Below are 17,553 nucleotides of genomic sequence, written 5' to 3'. Positions count from 1 at the left end.
ACTGGCCTACTGCAGCAGGGTGTTTAAACCCATATCAAGATCTAAGGATGTAATGGTGCCCCCTCTACTCTTCCCTCATCAGACCTATTATTGAGTACAATGCACCAATTGGAATGCACCTGGCTAGATATCTCCAGCAGCTGGAGAGACCACATAGGTACCTAACCAAGAGGATTACTGGCCTCAAACAGTTGCCCTATGCAGCACGATTGAAAAAGCTAAGACTGTTCTCTGTTGCATACCGCTTTCTCAGAGGCAATCTCTGTCTAACGTACAGAGCCATGTCCAACCCAGAATTGTTGAACATGCTCCATCTTAGCAAAACCAAATCTACTCGAGCTACACGCTCTAGGGATATAAACCTCAACACAACAATGAATAGAACATGCTGGAGGGATAGATTCCCTTTGCAGAGACTTCCCTTACTATGGAACAGGGTCCCGATCTACATAAGACAGAGCCCCTCACTATCACTCTTCAAGAGGAACCCTGATGAGTGGATAGGTAACAGAAAGTTCACACCGGAGATCATACCAACAGCACTACTAGATAAGGGCCAAGGGTACTAGCTGCTAGTACAAGGGTCTAGGGAACTACTAAAGGGGTGTTGAATACCGCACAACATGGCTGGGCTAATATATGCCTTCGGGCAGATAGCCCAGTACCAACATATGAACCTATAGAACGTATCCTATGACAGAAATCAGGATAAGCAGTCCATCCAAGGGGAAAACAGCAGCAGGAAGGACATGTTACTAAGGGACAGCACCACAAATATATTTATAAAAAGGTTCAGAAAAAGGAGAACATGTTTACGTCATGACCTACACAATCTGCAGCCAATGAGCAGCTCTTCATATGACACTAAGACAAAGTGCAGCTAGTAACCAAAAAGTACAGTTTTGTACCTACCATAAATGTAGATGTTCGAGGATCCACATTGCTGCAGTCCTTACTATTGGGTAGTCCGCTGTCCAGTCGGCCCGAATACCAGAGTATATGGCTGACGTCGGTCAGGGCGCATTAGACTGACGTCAGTACGTCAGGGTACTAATGCGCATGACCGACGTCATATCCTCAGTCTTTTCTTGCCCCAGATGTCAGAAGACCCTAAAAAGACAAGGCCCAAAATACCTGCACCAAAAATATGTACAATATATACAAAAATATATACAAAAATATCAGCAGATAACCTCACCTACACAACCACCCCTAAACACAGAGGGGAAGGAGGGAGGTAAATTGGACTGCAGCAATGTGGATCCTCGAACATCTACATTTATGGTAGGTACAAAACTGTACTATGTTCTTCGTTCCACATTGCTGCAGTCCTTACTATTGGGTAGAATCCCAAAGCAGAGGTAAGGGAGGCTGGCAAATCATAAAGAAGTAGGAGCTGACAACATGCCTTGCAAAACAGCTGTGGCAAAACCAGCCCTAGACTTAGAGTAGATAGGAAGGTGATAATGCTTAGAGAAAGTATGCACTGAACTCCAAGTAGCTGCCTCCAAAATATCCTTAGTTGCCACCCCTTAGAAATGCTGTTGAAGTGGCAGTAGCCCTAGTGGAATGAGGCCTAATCCCAGCTGGAATCTCCTTGCCATGATGGGAATAACAAAATGCAATGCAAAACCCAATCCACCTAGAAATAGTTTGTTTTGACACAGGCTTGCCCTCGAACTCAAAGCAAAAGAAACAAACAACTGCTGAGACTGCCTAAAATCCTTAGTCCTGCTTAAATAATAACGCAATTGCCTGTGTACATCTAAAGTGTGCAAAATCTTTTCCCCTTTATTTTGGGGGTCTGCATAAAAAGTAGGCAAATGAATAGTTTGGTTTAAAGCCACACTAGAAACCACCTTAGGCATAAAGGAAGGATTAGTGCGTAATGATACCCTATCCTTATGGAAAATCAAAAGGGCTCTACTGCCATAAGGGCCTGCAACTCAGACACCCTTCTTGCAGAAGTAATAGCCAACAGAAAAGCAGTCTTCCATGACAAGTATTTCAATTCAGCAGGAGCGAGGCTCAAAAGGTTGTAGAGTAAGTTTTCCAACACAAAATTGAGATCCCAAGCAGGAGTAGGAGCTCTACGTGGGGTCTTATATTCTTTGCCCCTCTAAGAAACTGCTTGAACAAAGGATGCGAAAACAATGGTGGGTCACAATCATAGTGAGCTGAAATTGCTGCAGCATGAATCTTAATGGAAGAGAAGGACAAACCTTTGTCCAATAACTCAGTAAGATATTGAAGAGCCACACTCAAATTAGGCTCAGAAATCTCCAAATTCTTTGCTGTACTCCAAAATAAAAATCTCTTCCATTTTCTGCGTACACTTTCCTTGTACTAGGTCTTCTAGCTTCCATAATCACATTTAAAACTTGTTGAGGAAGTTGAGACCTGCTGTGTTTCAACACAGAATATGCCAGGCTGTTAGATGAAGAGAGTGAAGCTTGACATTGAGCAGATGACCGTCCTTCTGAGATAACAGATGAGGAATCAAAGGTAAAGGCCATGGAGGCTTCCTTACCAGACTCCTTAGTAGTGGGTACCAGTGTTGCCGAGGCCAATCTGGAGCTATCAAAATCATCCTTGGCTTGTCTTGTCTGACTTTAAATAGCACCTTTGGAAGAAGAGGCAGAGGTGGAAAGGCATACACATGAAGGTTTTTCCAACTGAAAGACAGAGCATCCACTTTCCAAGCTGTGTGATGAAACCCCTTTGTGCAAAACTTTGGCAGCTGGTGGTTTAGTGGAGAAGCGAACAGATCTATGTCTGGAGTTCCCCATGACACTGTCAATTTCTGAAATACATGAAGATCCAGTTTCCACAAGAAATACAGTTATTCACTTTTTCTGACATCCGGTTAAATACTGAGGCAAGAAAAAACCAAAATGTTCCCCAACGGGGTACTTAGCCAACTCTGATTCGGTCTGAAACTCCGGCTTCGGAAATATTTCAGAACGCCAACCTGCACTCGCAAAACTGCTTCTGCATCGGACCATGCGGCAAAAAGACTGAGGATATGGCGTGTCATGCGCATTAGTACCCTGACGTACTGGCAGTCTAATCGCCTGACCACGTCAGCCATATACTCTGGTATTCGGGCCGACTGGACAGCGGACTACCCAATAGTAAGGACTGCAGCAATGTGGAACGAAGAACATCTTAAGCTATTCTCATCAGTATGTGAATTTATGTAAACAAAAAAAAATACCAAAAATATATTTTTATTTAGTTTTGCATTTAATTTGTAGACTACTTTATGTCTCTCTCTCTCTCTCTCTCTCTTAACAGCAAAGGAGTAGGCCTCTACTACTAAATACAAAAATCTAACAGAGGACTTCATAATTTCTTGCAAATCCTGACATTTTCATTTAAAAGGTAAGACCAAGATGCTTCAATGGCTTATTCCTCCAGCACAAGTAAAATGGAAGAGGGACTTTTTCAGGTATACAAAGAAAGTAATCAAGGACAGTGGTGAATCATTTCGGGAAGGCAAAAACATAATGAAGCTAAGCAGAAGGTTGAAATACTAAACAAGAACTTTGCATCAGTTTTCAAGGAAGGAAAGGCAGAACAGCTGAACAGAAGATGGACATATGCAGTAAGTTAGTAATGACTACTTCTAGCACTGAAAGCACAGAAGAATACACATAACCCTGCCTAAGATCCTAGAACAGCTAGCCCTCTTTAATCCTCTTAAAGAACTCTTCAAAAGGTTCCCCCGGGAATGGGGTGACCAAGCAGGCTGGAGAGATGCTGTGTTGGTATCTGCTTACAAAAGTGGAGAAAGAATAGGCCAGGATTTACAAGCCAGTCAGCCTGAATTCAGTAGATGGTAGAGCAAAGGACAAAGTTCTGAGATCAAAGTTTATAAGGTTCCTGGGGCAAAATCAGACTGCTCAATAAATTCCAATAAGGAATCACAGCAGGGAGGTCTTCTTAGGCTAACGTATTCCAGTTCCATGACATCATCACTGAGGTAGACAGTGATTTATTTGGATTTTACTGAAAGTTTTAACTCTGGTCCAAACCACATGTTCTTTGCAAAGGAGTGCTTTAATTGTATGGAGAGATGGGTAAGTGATAAGAAAGTAGAGAAAATAGGGTGGGGGTGATAAAGCAGAGAAAATAGGCTGGTAGTCAGGTGGGTCTGAAAGGGTTATGAAATGACAACTGGCAACTCATAATGGTTAAAGCTGGGTCCAGCCCATTTAATGTGTTTGACCTCAAGGGCAAATGAAACTGGACCAATTTCTTTGCTAAGGACAGCAAGGCAGGGTAGGGTGAAGACAATCAGATGAAGGCAAGCCTGTAAAGGGATCAAAGGAGACTGGAGACCAGACCCAAGACAGACATCTGCAACCAGCGTCTCTGGAGCTGACCCTGTGGTCTAGAGAGGTCACATCTTAATGTCAACCCTCCCAACTGTTTGGTGTTACATCTAGGAAGTAACAGATGATGAATTATGAAGTTGGGTTCACAGGTAGTTATGAGGCATGCAGTCCAGAAGACCATTAAAGAACCTAGCTCAAATTCCCCACTGCCTCAAGGCACTGTCTGGTTAAATGACTTGCTTAAAGTTCACAATGTAGGTAGTTGAAAGCTGAGGGACTCAAACTATGTACCACAGAAAGGAGCTTGTTAACAGCTCACAGCCTTAATCCTCTGTACTGCTGGACTGCCACCTATGTGAGTCAGACTAAAAAAATCCAGAGTAGGAGTACTAAGGAGTTTTTATTACAGAAAGCTAAACCATCGAGCACAGAGTGAGAAGTTAGCAACTAAAGAAAGCCAAACACTGGAAGGTACAACACAGGAATAGAATATAGACACTAAAAGATGACAGCGTGTCTCCATCAGTTGGTAAGGCCGCAACTGGAATACTGCGTGCAGTTCTGGAGGCCTTATAAGATGAAGGGGTAGACAATGCTGGAAAGGGTACAGAGGAAAGCAATTAGTATGGTCAGGTGAATGAAGAATAAAGACAGGCTAAGGAAGTTTGGCCTCCACTCATTAGAAAAAAAGGAATTGAGGAACTGTTATACATATGTAGGTCATAAAGAGAAAATGTGATGGAATTACACCAAAAATGAAGAACAGAGAATGGAAGAGGGAGATGAGATCAACATCAGGGTGCTCGATTGTAGTTATAGATAAGAGAAGTACTTTTTCACAGCATGGTGGACAGATGGAATCAATTTTGAGAATAGGTGCTACAGACCAAGGCTATTTAAACAAATCCTAGGACTTCTGGAAGGAAGGGAAAGCAGCAGCACACTCAGGAAGATGAGACAGATTCCATCACCTCCTATTAACCTACCTAATGTAATGCTATGTAATATTATGCAATCCTCTCAAGAGGAGAAAAACTCTATTATAAGTGAGGTAAAGGCATGCTATCCTTACATTACCTTGTCCTGCCCCTGTGTTCAGCATACCAGGCTGTTATCCGTTCCTCCCACATCTCTGGTGTCATCTGATACAGATTTATAACCTAAAAATAAAGAAATGATGAAGGCTAGAAACAGTATTTGACTAACTTACACATGCACACGGTACCAAATGTCTCTTTCTAGTTGCTAACAATTATAAAACAACTCTTAACAGACATACATTAAAATACTACTGAATTTTCATAAATGTACCTGTACATGGTAAAGTAAATAAAATGAATCCGACTCTCTCTTCCTTTTTATTACATCACATCTGCCATGCATCAGCAAACCTGTCTAACCTCCCCATCTTTTGACACTACTGCCTTTCCTCCTCATCCCTTCTTCACCTTCCCCATGTCATCCTGACTGCCTCAAGTAAATTTTCTCCTGTCATCACCCATTCTGGTACTCCATTCCAGATGTCCAAACATTATCTCTAAAGTAATTTTAGAGCTCCAAGAAAGAGGTTGACCCCACAACCTGCCCCCTATGCCTCCTCTTTCCCCTTCTGTCCTACCAGGTCCAAATGACCCTTTCACATCTCCTTTACACAATCTTGTGCATATATACAATGTTTCCCTTTTCAATTCTGGTCTCTAGTGCAAAGAGCATCAGCTCATATAGCCTCTGGTCATATCTTTCCCACTCCTTCTCATGCATTTTTCTGATGGCTTTCCTCTGGACTCCTTTCTGCAATTCAACAGCACTTTGCATGTGAGGCCTGCAAAACAACATACTCATGTCTTGGCCTGACCAAGACCCCAAAACAACAGGAGCAATACCTCTCTACTCATGCATCTGTCTTCCTGAAGATACCTACATTAATAATTAGAAGCCTCATCTCCACACAAACATCAGGTACAATCAAGCCAGAAATCTCAACAGCTTCAAACTGAAACTTTTATCTCAAACTTAAAACACTAACTGGAAGCCACTAACCCTATTCAACACCACCTTCTTTAATGCCTTAAATACCCATGCCCCTATCTTAACTACGAATCAAATCAAATCAAATCTATCCAAATAGCTAGCTAGACAAACATATCAACTAATGAACGAATGAGACAAAAAATGGACATACTGGAAAAGGTTCATTTCTAACTCACATCTGCTAAATTTTAAACAGCTCAGCTATTTAACTAATAGCAAAATAAGATAATCAAACAAGATGAGAAAGCTTATTACACAAATTAATTATCAAAGCACTTAACCAACACTTACATCCAGACCATACCAGCCAACTATCCCTTTCTCTGGACAGTGAAGTGGGAATGCATAACCATTACATTTAATCAGCCCTTCATAAAGGCAGTGACATCCCTCATGCAAAACTCCATTCTTACCTCAACTACTAACCACAACCAAACGCCCTTAATACATTCTAAATTTTTTATTTAGCCCAGACTCCACCTCCACTATCAGAAAACTACTTGTACAACTAAAACTTACCACACTTGACTAAGATAATCTCCCATCTGAATATCTAAAAATTACAGCAGATACTCTGGCATTTCCAGTCTCCATTCTGGCAAATTGCTCCATAAAAGAAAGCCATGTTCTGCCACCCTATGGAAGAAATTTTTATACTATCACTTCACAAAGGTGGTAACTCTACTGATCTCTTTAGCTACAGACCAACCACCATCCTATCACCTCTACCTAAAATTCTACAGATGTACATTCAATCACAGCTCTTTAAGTTCATTTAAGACAACAATGTTCTGTCCCCAACACAGCATGGATTTCAGTAAGGGCACAGTACCACCACAGCCCTCCATAACTTCACGTCCTTAATAAACCATAGTAGAAATAAAGGTCAACTAGTATCTACAGTCTTCCTTGACCACTCGAAAGCTTTCAATACAGTATCTCATGCTCCACTCATTCACAGACTTTCCACCCTTGGCCTTGACTTCCCTTCCCTTTCATGGTTTGAAAACCATCTCACCAGATCATCTCAATCTGTCAGATGGATAAACTCTTGCTCCTCCTTCCTCTGTGTGTCAGCTGGAATCCCTTAATGTTCCATCATCGACCACAGTCTCTTCAATATATTTATAAATGATCCCGGTAAGGCCAGCAAGCTCTCCTCCATCTTGCAGAATACTGATGACTCCACCCTTCTGTGCTCAGCCACTAATCTAGACAAACTACAAATGACATCAGATTCCTTGTCTACTGAAACATGGCTCTCCAGCTCTTATCTGTTCCTAAATTCCAAAAAATAAAAGCTAGTCTAATCCCCCCTAAACAGTATACTGAACTAAACCTTCTACTTACTCTTAACACCCTTAAATCACACCCAGAAGGAACAAGTATCCCATACCAAGTTGCTCGGTGTCACTGCCTATAAAACCCTGAAATATGATATCCATATCAGGGAGGTAGACAGAAAAACACACCAAAAACTTGGTGCACTGTACTGGATCAACCCATGTATTATTTCTGCAGCAAGAAAACTTTTAGTCTCTACCTTCCTACCTCCAACTCTCTTCTATGCTTCCCCAATACTGGTCAACTCACAAACCACACTATACCTTAGCCTAGAGCATTGCTGAAGCAAAATAGCTACATTTGCCACTAACATGCCTAATAAATTCCACCACTGCCTGGTACTCAAGCAACTTGCATGGCTAGAATTACCACACTGCTTACATCTTTCCCAGTTACTGCTTGTTCATTAACTCTTCATTAAGCCTAATCAATGCCCAGCCTCATCTAATATTTTACAACTCTATTCCCCAAACAGGCCGCTATGTTCCACATACCGGTCTCTTCTTCAAGGCAAAATTCAGCTGATGACTCCTTATACTCCCTCTCATGTCTCCAGAATGTGGAACTCACTGCATCTGGCCCACAAACAGATCTGCAACCATAAGATCTTTAAAATACAACTTAAACAATATCTCCGTGAAACTTGGCCCTGCTCCTTTATCACCACCAGCCATTATCTTACTATACCCAACTTACACTGCACCTTTTACTATGACAATCCTTCCCGCTCTCTTCCTCCTCACTACTATACCATCACACTCCAGCTTGTTCAGAATATTCAGCATTGTCCTATTGATGTTTTACCACAACAGTCCATGTCACTGGGTATACAAAGATGATAGCCAGTGATGCTGCAATAGTCTTGGAGATATTGTTTAAGTTGATGAAACAATGTTACAATAATGAATATAATAGACTAAGAATACCATGTACACTGCTACACATCTCCTAAAATGTTATCATTCCATGCACTACGAATCAAAAAACACAGACTCCAGAGGTTAGTGATCTATTGTATGATAAAGCTACTATTATGTATCTAAGTATACCACAGAGTTCTATCTGCTATTTGCAAATAATAGTTCTATGTACTGTTTGTAAATAATGTTCTTAACTATGTTTAAATGTTTTTTGTGGAGCTTTTCTCTCCTGGCCTAAACTAAAATGGGGTTACTTTTTTGTGCGCATATGGACCATCCCACTAAATGAATGCTAAAAGCCGAATCATACACCAATGCACTGTACGAACACGTACACAAATGCATGGATCTCACCATACCCAATAGAACCAAGACGCTCCCCTCCAAAAAAGGAAGCCAATCTGGTGGTCCCCTGCCATAAACAAACTCTACAACAGGAGGAGGAAACTGATGCAGAATAAGGTAAAGTCCCAAGACTGGAAAAACTCCCTTATCAGCCTCAACAAAAAGTTGAGATCCCTCATTAAATCCTCTAATGCTAGCTATGAAAACAGAATTGCAGCAGATAGTAAAGACAACCACAAGGCCTTCTATAGTTATGTAAAGAATCTCCACGGCAATACCCAGATTTGCTCTGAGCTACTGCACAATGGTACCTCCTATACCGAGCCAACAGATATTGCCACTACACTGGCCGACAGATTCAATGCCAACTTTACTCCCCCCCCCCCACACACACACACACAAAGGGCCAACCACGATACCAGTAGATTGTCAGGCACCAAATATTACTGCTGCACAGGTTACAACAGCACTGTCCAAGGCCAAAAATACAGATTCTATGGGACCTGACTGTCATGCAACACTGACAATATTCCTGTGTTCTACATGAACTAAAGCGTGAACTGGCACCTCACCTGTGTCCCTGTTCAATCACAGCCTTACCTCAGGCTTTGTCCATACCGAATGGTGCACTGTTATAGTCATCCCTCTTCAAAAAGGAGGAGCGACTACAGACCCTGGGAACTATCGCCACTTTAGCCTGACAAGTCTGATATGCAAAGCTATGGAACGCATCATCATGGACCTAATAAACAAGGATATAGGGAATTTCAAAACTCTGGATTCCACACAGTTTAGTTTTGTGAAGGGTAGATCATACCTGCTTAACTTGGTCAACTTCTTTGAGTCAGTCACCAGAGCTGTGGATGAAGACAAGGTGATTTATACAGCCTACCTTGATCTGGCCAAAGCCTTTGATACCATTCCCAACTCAGGAATCATAGAAAAACTCACTAAGCTAGGCATCAACCCCCTATATCACAAGGTGGGTTGCAAACTGGCTCACAGATAGAGCCCACAGTGTGAAAGGAGCTGACTCCAAATCAGACTGCTGACCAGTCACGAGTGGAGTCCAACAGGGATTGGTCCTGGGTCCTCTCCTGTTTCGTACCTACTTCTCAGAAGTCCAGGCCAACACGAAGGGACTCTGGCTGACAAAGTTTGCAGACAATTGTAAGTTTGGAGCCATTAGTAAAACTCCCCATGTGATGTTGACATCCTACAGAAAGGCCTCACTGACACCAATGACTGGTGTAGATGTTCAAGTGTATTCACTGTTGCAGTCATCACATTTGGGTTATCCCTGCTAGGGTAGCCCTCGGCCGGCCTGAACACCAGAAGTGTAGTATTTCTGCGTCAGTTGCTGTCGCTTCAGGACTGACATCAGGTCATCAGTAGTATAAAGTAAGGCAGCCAACGCCATTACATCAGTTTTTCTTGCCCTAACCTGTCAGGAGCCTTCAAGTAGGAGCCAGGTTCAGGTGGAAGAACCCCACCAGTAAAAAGTAAATACCAACATGTCCCGTGTAAGAAAGAGAAAAAAGGAGGATGGAGGGAGGGAAACCAGGGCTACAGCAGTGAATACACTCGAACATCTACATTTATGGTAAGTGTACACAACTGTACTATGTTCTTCATGTTTCACTGTTGCAGTCATCACATTTGCGTTGATTCCCAAAGCTGACGAAATGAGTGGAGGCAGTCAAAGAAGCTAGGAGCTGGCTAGGATGACCTGCAAGACTGCAGAAGCAAATCTTGCACTGGATTTGGAGATGAGAGGCAGGTGGTAATGTTTGGTGAAAGTGTGAACAGATGTCCAGGTGGAAGCCTCCAAGATGTCCCTGGTGGGGACTACTCTGAGGAAAGCTGCAGGGGTGGAGGCTACTCTGACGGAGTGAGTCCTGACCCCCTTTGGGGGAGGCTTTCCATGTTGTTTGTAGCAGAAATGGATGCAGTGTGCTATCCATTTGGAAATGGTATGTTTGCAGATGGCTTTGCCTTCTGCTCCTGTAGCAAAGCTAACCAGCAATTGATTAGACTTTCAGAAGGCTTTAGTCCTGTCTAGATAGAATCTGAGCTGTCTGTGCACATCTAGAGAGTGCATAATTCTTCCCCCTTGTTCTGGGGATTAGGAAAAAAGGTGGGCAAATGAATGGATTGGTTGAGCGCCACACTGGACACCACCTTGGGCATGAAGGATGGGTTAGTTCTGAGGGATACCCTGCCAGCATGGAAGATGATGAAGGGTTCCACAGCCATGAGCGCTTGCAGCTCTGGGATTCTGGCTGAAGTGATGGCCAGAAGGAATGCTGTCTTCAAGGAGAGAAATTTTAGCTCTGCAGAAGAAGCTGGTTCGAATGGGGGCAGGGTGAGCTTTTCCAATACAAAGTTAAGGTCCCAAGCCGGGGTTGGTGTCCTTCTGGGTGGCCTCAAGTTGCTAGCCCCTCTTAGGAGCTGTTTAATCAAAGGGTGTGAGAAAAGGGGCTGCTCAGTGGGGAATGAGCAGAAATAGCAGAGGCATGAATTTTTATAGAGGAGAAAGAGAGACCACTGTGTAGTAGATCAGCTAAGTAATCCAGGATGAGAGGGAGGGAGGGCTGTGTCGTATTGCCTCCCTTAGCCTGGATCCAGGTGCAGAACCTTTTCCATTTGTCAGCATAAGATTTTCAAGTGCTAGGGTGTCTGGTCTCATGGATAACACCTAGAACCTGTTTACTGAGTTTGGCAGATTGATCCGGGGTTAGGGAATAAGCCAAGCTGCCAAACTGAGTGTCTGCAATTGGGGATGCATGAATTCCCCTTCCCTCTGGGTCAGGAGACTTGGAATCTGAGGAAGATGCCATGGTGGCAGTGGGGACAGGCTGCGCAGCAGTGGGTACCAGTGCTGGCGAGTCCAGTCTGGAGCTATAAGAATTGTCCTTGGTTTTTCCTCCTTTATTTTGAGCAGTACCCTGGGGATAAGAGGTAGTGGAGGAAAGGCATAAACCGATAGCTTGACCCAGGGGAAGGACAGGGCATCCACTTTCCAAGCCATGCAGTGATGCTCCCTGGTGCAGAATTTCCTGAGCTGGTGGTTGGTGTGGGAGGCAAAGAGGTCGACCTTTGGGGTGCCCCATTTCTGAGTTATTAGGGTGAAGGTTCTTCTGCTGAGCTGCCACTCGTGTGGGTCCAGAAGATTTCTGCTCAACTGGTCTGCCAGAGTGTTGCGAGAGCCTGGTAGGAATTGTGCTAAAAGGTGCAGATGCATGGCAGAGGCTGTGTGCTAAAGGGTCATGGCCAGCCTGCATAGAGGGTAGGAGTGAGTCCCTCCCTGCTTGTTGATATACCACATCACAGTGATGTTGTCTGTTTTGATCAGGAGAGCCCCTAGGGAGAGAAGGGGTTTGAAAGCTATCAAGGCATGCTGGACAGCTATTATCATCTCTTTTTGGTTGATGTGCAGAGGGATTTGCTGCAGGCTCCATTGGCTCTGTATGCATCTGCCATCCAGGTGTGTACCCCAAGCATAGTCTGATGTGTCTATGGTGAAGGTCTGGGCGGCGGGGTGGTGGTGGTAAGAAAGGCAGTCCCTTGTTGTAGGAGCATGCTGTTGCCCACCAAAGAAAATCTTTTCTGAGGCAAGGAATTATAGGTATAAGAGTTTCCAGGTTTGAGAGTGTTCACACCAGAGGCTTTTTAGGTACCAATGAAGTTTCCTCATATGCAGTCTGGCATATGGAATGAGTAGTATCCAAGATGCCATGAACTAAAGACCTTGCACGATCTTCCTCGCAGATAACTGGGTCCTGGTGACTAATTGAGAGAAGTAGGCTGTCAGGAAAATTTGTTTTTCAGGTGTAAGGAATGCCATCTGGGATGCTGTGTCCAGGCTTGCTCCCAGGAAGATAATCCTTTGGGAGGGCACCTGTTTGGATTTATTTTCGTTGATTGTGTACCCTAGGGACGTTAGTAGGGTCTTTACAAAGCCCAGGTGCTTGAGCAGCTTTTCCTGGCTGTCTGCCTGAATAAGGCAGTCGTCTAAGCATGGGCAAATTTGCATATTCCTTTGCCTTCAAAAGGGAATGGCTGGAGCCAGACATTTAGTGAAAACTCTGGGAATAGTAGATAAGCCAAAGGGAAGTGCAGAGAACTGAAAGTGTTGAGACCTGAAATGGAGATACTTCCTGCATGATTCCCTGATAGGAATGTGGAGGTAGGCCTCTTTTAGATCTAGGGTGGCTAGCCGAGCGTCCATGGAGAGCATGGGTAGCAGCTGCTGGAGGGCGAGCATTTTGAATTTTGGGATCACCAGGAAGGTGTTTAGAATGGATAGATTGAGGATGGGGTGCCAGGTGCCCTCTTTTCTGGGTACCAGAAAAAGTGTGGAGTAGAAACCTTGGCCTATCTGTTCTGCAGGAAAGTGCACTACTGCCCTCATAGAAAGCAGGGAAAGGATTTGCTTTTGACCCTCTGTCCACTGGTAAATCTGGGAACCCTTTTGGGGTTGGAAGGGTGTAGAAGGAAATTGTGTATCCCTGAGACACTATGTTCAGAACCCAGTGGTTGTTGGTAATGGTGGCCCAGGTGCTTGTGTGAAAGGAGAGTTTTCCTCCTAGGGGTGAGTGAATGGGGGCAGAGGGAGGTGAGTCATTGTAAGTTCTTACCATAAAGGGGTGGCTTAGACCTCCCAGGTTTTGAAGTGGAGGTAGTCCACTGGTTAGATCTCTGCATTCCCTGTGGCTGCTGTCTGGGGGGGTCTGGTTCCCCGGGGCCTAAGCTGGACTGGCTTAGTGGGAGCAGAAAAGGACCAGTGCTTGGAGGGACAATGCCTGCTGAACCTGGGTGGCTGGACATGTAAGAAATCCTTAACTGTTTGCATAGATTTTGCTTTTTCTTCCATCCTTTTTAAGACCTCTTCTGCCTTAGTGCCAAACAAGTTGCCTTTGTGCAAGGGGGCATCCAACAATTTAGATTTGACATGGTCTGGCAGGGGCTGTTCCTTAAGCCATGCATGCCTTCTAATGACAGATCCAGTGACTGCTGCCCTGCAAGAAGCTTCTAGGGTGTCAAAATCACAGTGCAAGGTGTGTCTAGTTACTTGACTTGCAGAATGCATTAACCCTTGTAATTCTTTATATTCTGCCCAAGCAGGAAAAGAAGACTTTTTTTATTTGAGGAGTTCCAGTGTATGTTGCTGAAATTTTAGCATATGGAACTGACAATTTAATGCCCTGATAGCAAGTGTAGCTGAGGTGTATACTTTTTACCCCATCAGTCTAGTGCTCGGGAATCCCTATCTGAGGGGGTGGGATTCTTAGCAGAGGTTGCTTTCATCCCTTTAGGCCCTTGAGAAATTACCTCAGGATCAGCAGTATGATTTTTAAAAAAGAAATCTGTGTGAGTCAGGGACTCTATAGTACCTGTCTGGTTTTCTGGGTGCAGGTGGGAGGGTGTCAGGAGTTGAGCTGGATTTCAGGAAAACATCCTCCACAACATCCAGGACTGGGGGGATGGCCAAGGGTCTGTGCTGTGAAAGATCTAGGAATTCCCCAAGTCTCTTATTAGATTGAGGGTAGTTTTGCCTCTCCCATTGGAAATGCTCCCTTAAGGTATACAGAGTTTCCCCAAAGGAAAAACCCTCTGGGGGGAAGAGGCTGAAGGGATAGAATCCTCATAAGTAGGGAGGGGTTGCATGCCTTCATATTTAGATGCATCAGAGTCATCTGACTCTTGTTCAGACAAAACTACAGGGGACAGAGCTCTCTTCCTTTTGGAGGGGGTAGCTTGACTTCCCCTGATCAGCATGATAAGGTCTTCTGCCACTGTAAGCATTTGAGACTGAGGCAAGGAAGCAGGTGCCTGAGATTGGGTCATCCATTTCTTGGGTGTGGTTCGCACCTTGGGCCCAAGAAATGTGGTCATTTTCAAAAGACCAGTAGTCGCGAAAGAAGACATCGGTTTGTGTCAAGAATCAGTAGTACAAAGGACTTCCTGGGAAGCCGGCGCCTGCTCAGTGGCTCTGGACCCATACAAGGTAGAGACGAACGCAGGATCCTTAGTCGAGGAAGAGTTTTGTGGCATACCAGACTCCGAAAGGGTCTCAGTAGCAGCCTGCGAATCCACAGAAGTGGGCATCAGGGGCTGCAAAAGTGCCTCACTGAGGACCGGAGAACTGACAACAAGCTTAGCGGAAGCGTCATCAGTAGGTTTGGACCTGTGCGTTCTGTCGATGTCTTTGTCTTTACGTTTTTTTTTCAGAAGATCCGCTGTCAGATGGATTACTGAAGCCATATCGGAATTCAAGGACTGTAAGCAAAAATATCTGGCTACAATAAGGGCCCGACGACGGATAGTTCTGGCGTTGAACAAAGCACAGAAGCGACAATTGGGGACATCATGGTCTGGGCCTAAACAAGTGACGCTGTAAGAATGGAAGTCTCGGTGTGGTATTCGCTTTCCACAGACGAGACACTTATTAACTTTTTCTGATTTCGGTTAGTGCAAGAAAAAAGGATCCCCAATGGGGTACTTAGGTCTAGAAAACTTCAACTTCATTTCGGTAGACGAAACTCAGGTAAGCAGCCGACCGGCACTCATGCGAACAGCTTCTGCTTCAGGCTCCACAGCAAGAAAGACTGATGTAATGGTGTCAGCTGCCTTACTTTATACTACTGATGACCTGACGTGAGTCCTGAAGCAACAGCAACAGACGCAGAAATACTAAGCCTCTGGTATTCGGGCCAGCCGAGGGCTACCCTGGCAGGGATAACCCAAATGTGATGACTGCAACAGTGAAACACGAAGAACATCCATGGCCTTAAGCTCAATGCCAAAAAATGCGTCGTCATCCCCTTTGGGGAAAACCCATTTCTCATGAATTACCACACTGATGGTAGTCCACTGAACACAGAAGGCATTATAAGAGATCTGGGAACACAGGTTGACAGCAACCTCTCTTTTGATCACCACATTGTCACTGTGGTCAGAAAGTCTTTCTATGTGGCACATCTCATTACTAAGGGTTTTGCATCCAGGAAGAAAGAGGTCATTGTCTCCCTCTACTCTTCCCTCATTAGGCCAATCATCGAGTACAATGCCCCATTTGGCAAGTACCTCAATGGACACCTGCAACAACTGGAGAGGTCACAAAAGTACCTCACAAAGAGGATCCTAGGCCTTAAATACTTGTCCTATATGGACAGACTCAAAAAACTCCAATTATTCTCCGTCTCATATCGCCTACTCAGAGGCGATCTCTGCTTGACTTACAAAGCTCGGTTAGAAATACTACATCTAAAGAAATCCCAATCTCTCTGCTCCACACACTCCAGAGACCGCAACCTCATTACCACAATCAACAGAACGTGCTGGAAGGACAGATTCATAACCCAGAGACTGCCCATGCTATGGAAAGACTTCCCATACATGTCAAACAGAGCACCTCACTGGCCCTCTTCAAGAGAAATCTTGAGTGGATGGGAAATAGAAAATTCACCCCGGGATCACTCCAGTGGCTCTACTCGACAGAGGCACTGGGAACTAAGGTCGGGTGGCACAATGCCAGGGTAATCCTATGAGTTAGGCTTGTAAAGGCTCCAGGGCCATTAGCCTAGTACACACCTATGAACCTATAAAACACACCCAAACATTCTGTTTGCTGCTGCCAACAGCCTCTTAGCTTGCTCCTGGTACTCTGCTAATACAGACAGGACAAACATTTTTTTCTTCTGCTTTGCTACCTTCAGATCCAATCCTCTCATCTGATATCATGAGGGCTGTTGAGATCAAGCTAGAGTAGTTTATATTTGTCAGCACTGTACCAAAACTATCACATTTCTGCTCATTCGGCAAGACTTGCAAATCTTTCTTTAGGGTCATTCCCTAATATCCACTGCTACCTTGTCAGTGTCATCAGAGAACAGCCTGATCTTGCACTCTTTGCCCACATATTGAGCTACAATAAACACAATGAAAATACTTGATCTAGGACTGCCCAGTGCAGAAAGCCACTATTTGCATTCCTTAATCCTAACATCCTCATTACAATTCTGCAAGTCATATTTCAATTCTGTTGCACATACAGTACATCAGACTTGAACCTATCTGTAGTCTCCCTAGCAACCATTTCTGAACAGCAAAGTCAAACATCTTGGTGAAGCTGTAACCCCCTGACAAGTTCTTCAACTTAGTCATACACTGGAAGAGGTTCCACTAACATCTCATTCAGGCCAGGTTTGGTTGTTGCCCTGGAGATGCTGCCCTCTACACAAATGAACAACCTTTTCCTCAGGATGCTCTCCATGACCCTCTGCCACAGCTATTAGGGTAACAGACCTGCAGGATTCCAAGATTTATTCTGCTCTCCTCAATGAACAAGGGTCATCACTTTTGGCATCTTGCACTCTTCAGGCATTTATGCAATGGACAGTGACTAACATACTCAACAGAATCATGAGAATTCTGGGAGGCAGCCCATTTGGCCCTCAAGTTTACCTTCCTTATCCTCTCCTCTTCCTCTGTCATGGTGTCTTGCCCACTGTTTTCCCCACTCTGCCCTGCCTTTCTACCAATAGGGCATATTTCTCTCCCTTTTTTGT

The 17,553-nt window shown here is 44.2% G+C and overlaps 1 protein-coding gene across 2 annotated transcripts in view; it reads right to left on the bottom strand.

The window, feature by feature from the left end:
* NF2 (neurofibromin 2) overlaps positions 1-17,553 on the bottom strand; it is a 1,458,300-nt gene that overhangs the window by 994,655 nt on the left and 446,092 nt on the right. For both annotated transcript variants that reach the window (XM_044068458.1, XM_044068457.1), the window contains exon 6: positions 5,418-5,500. In XM_044068458.1, coding sequence (XP_043924393.1) covers positions 5,418-5,500 — 83 coding nt within the window. The remainder of the gene's footprint in view (positions 1-5,417; positions 5,501-17,553) is intronic.

Source organism: Protopterus annectens, chromosome 4.part0, assembly GCF_019279795.1.
Source record: "Protopterus annectens isolate FY-2018-M chromosome 4.part0, PAN1.0, whole genome shotgun sequence".
Classification (NCBI taxonomy): domain Eukaryota; kingdom Metazoa; phylum Chordata; order Ceratodontiformes; family Protopteridae; genus Protopterus; species Protopterus annectens.
The sequence above is the reverse complement of the archived record's forward strand: the minus strand, read 5'-3'. Positions and strand labels throughout refer to the sequence as shown.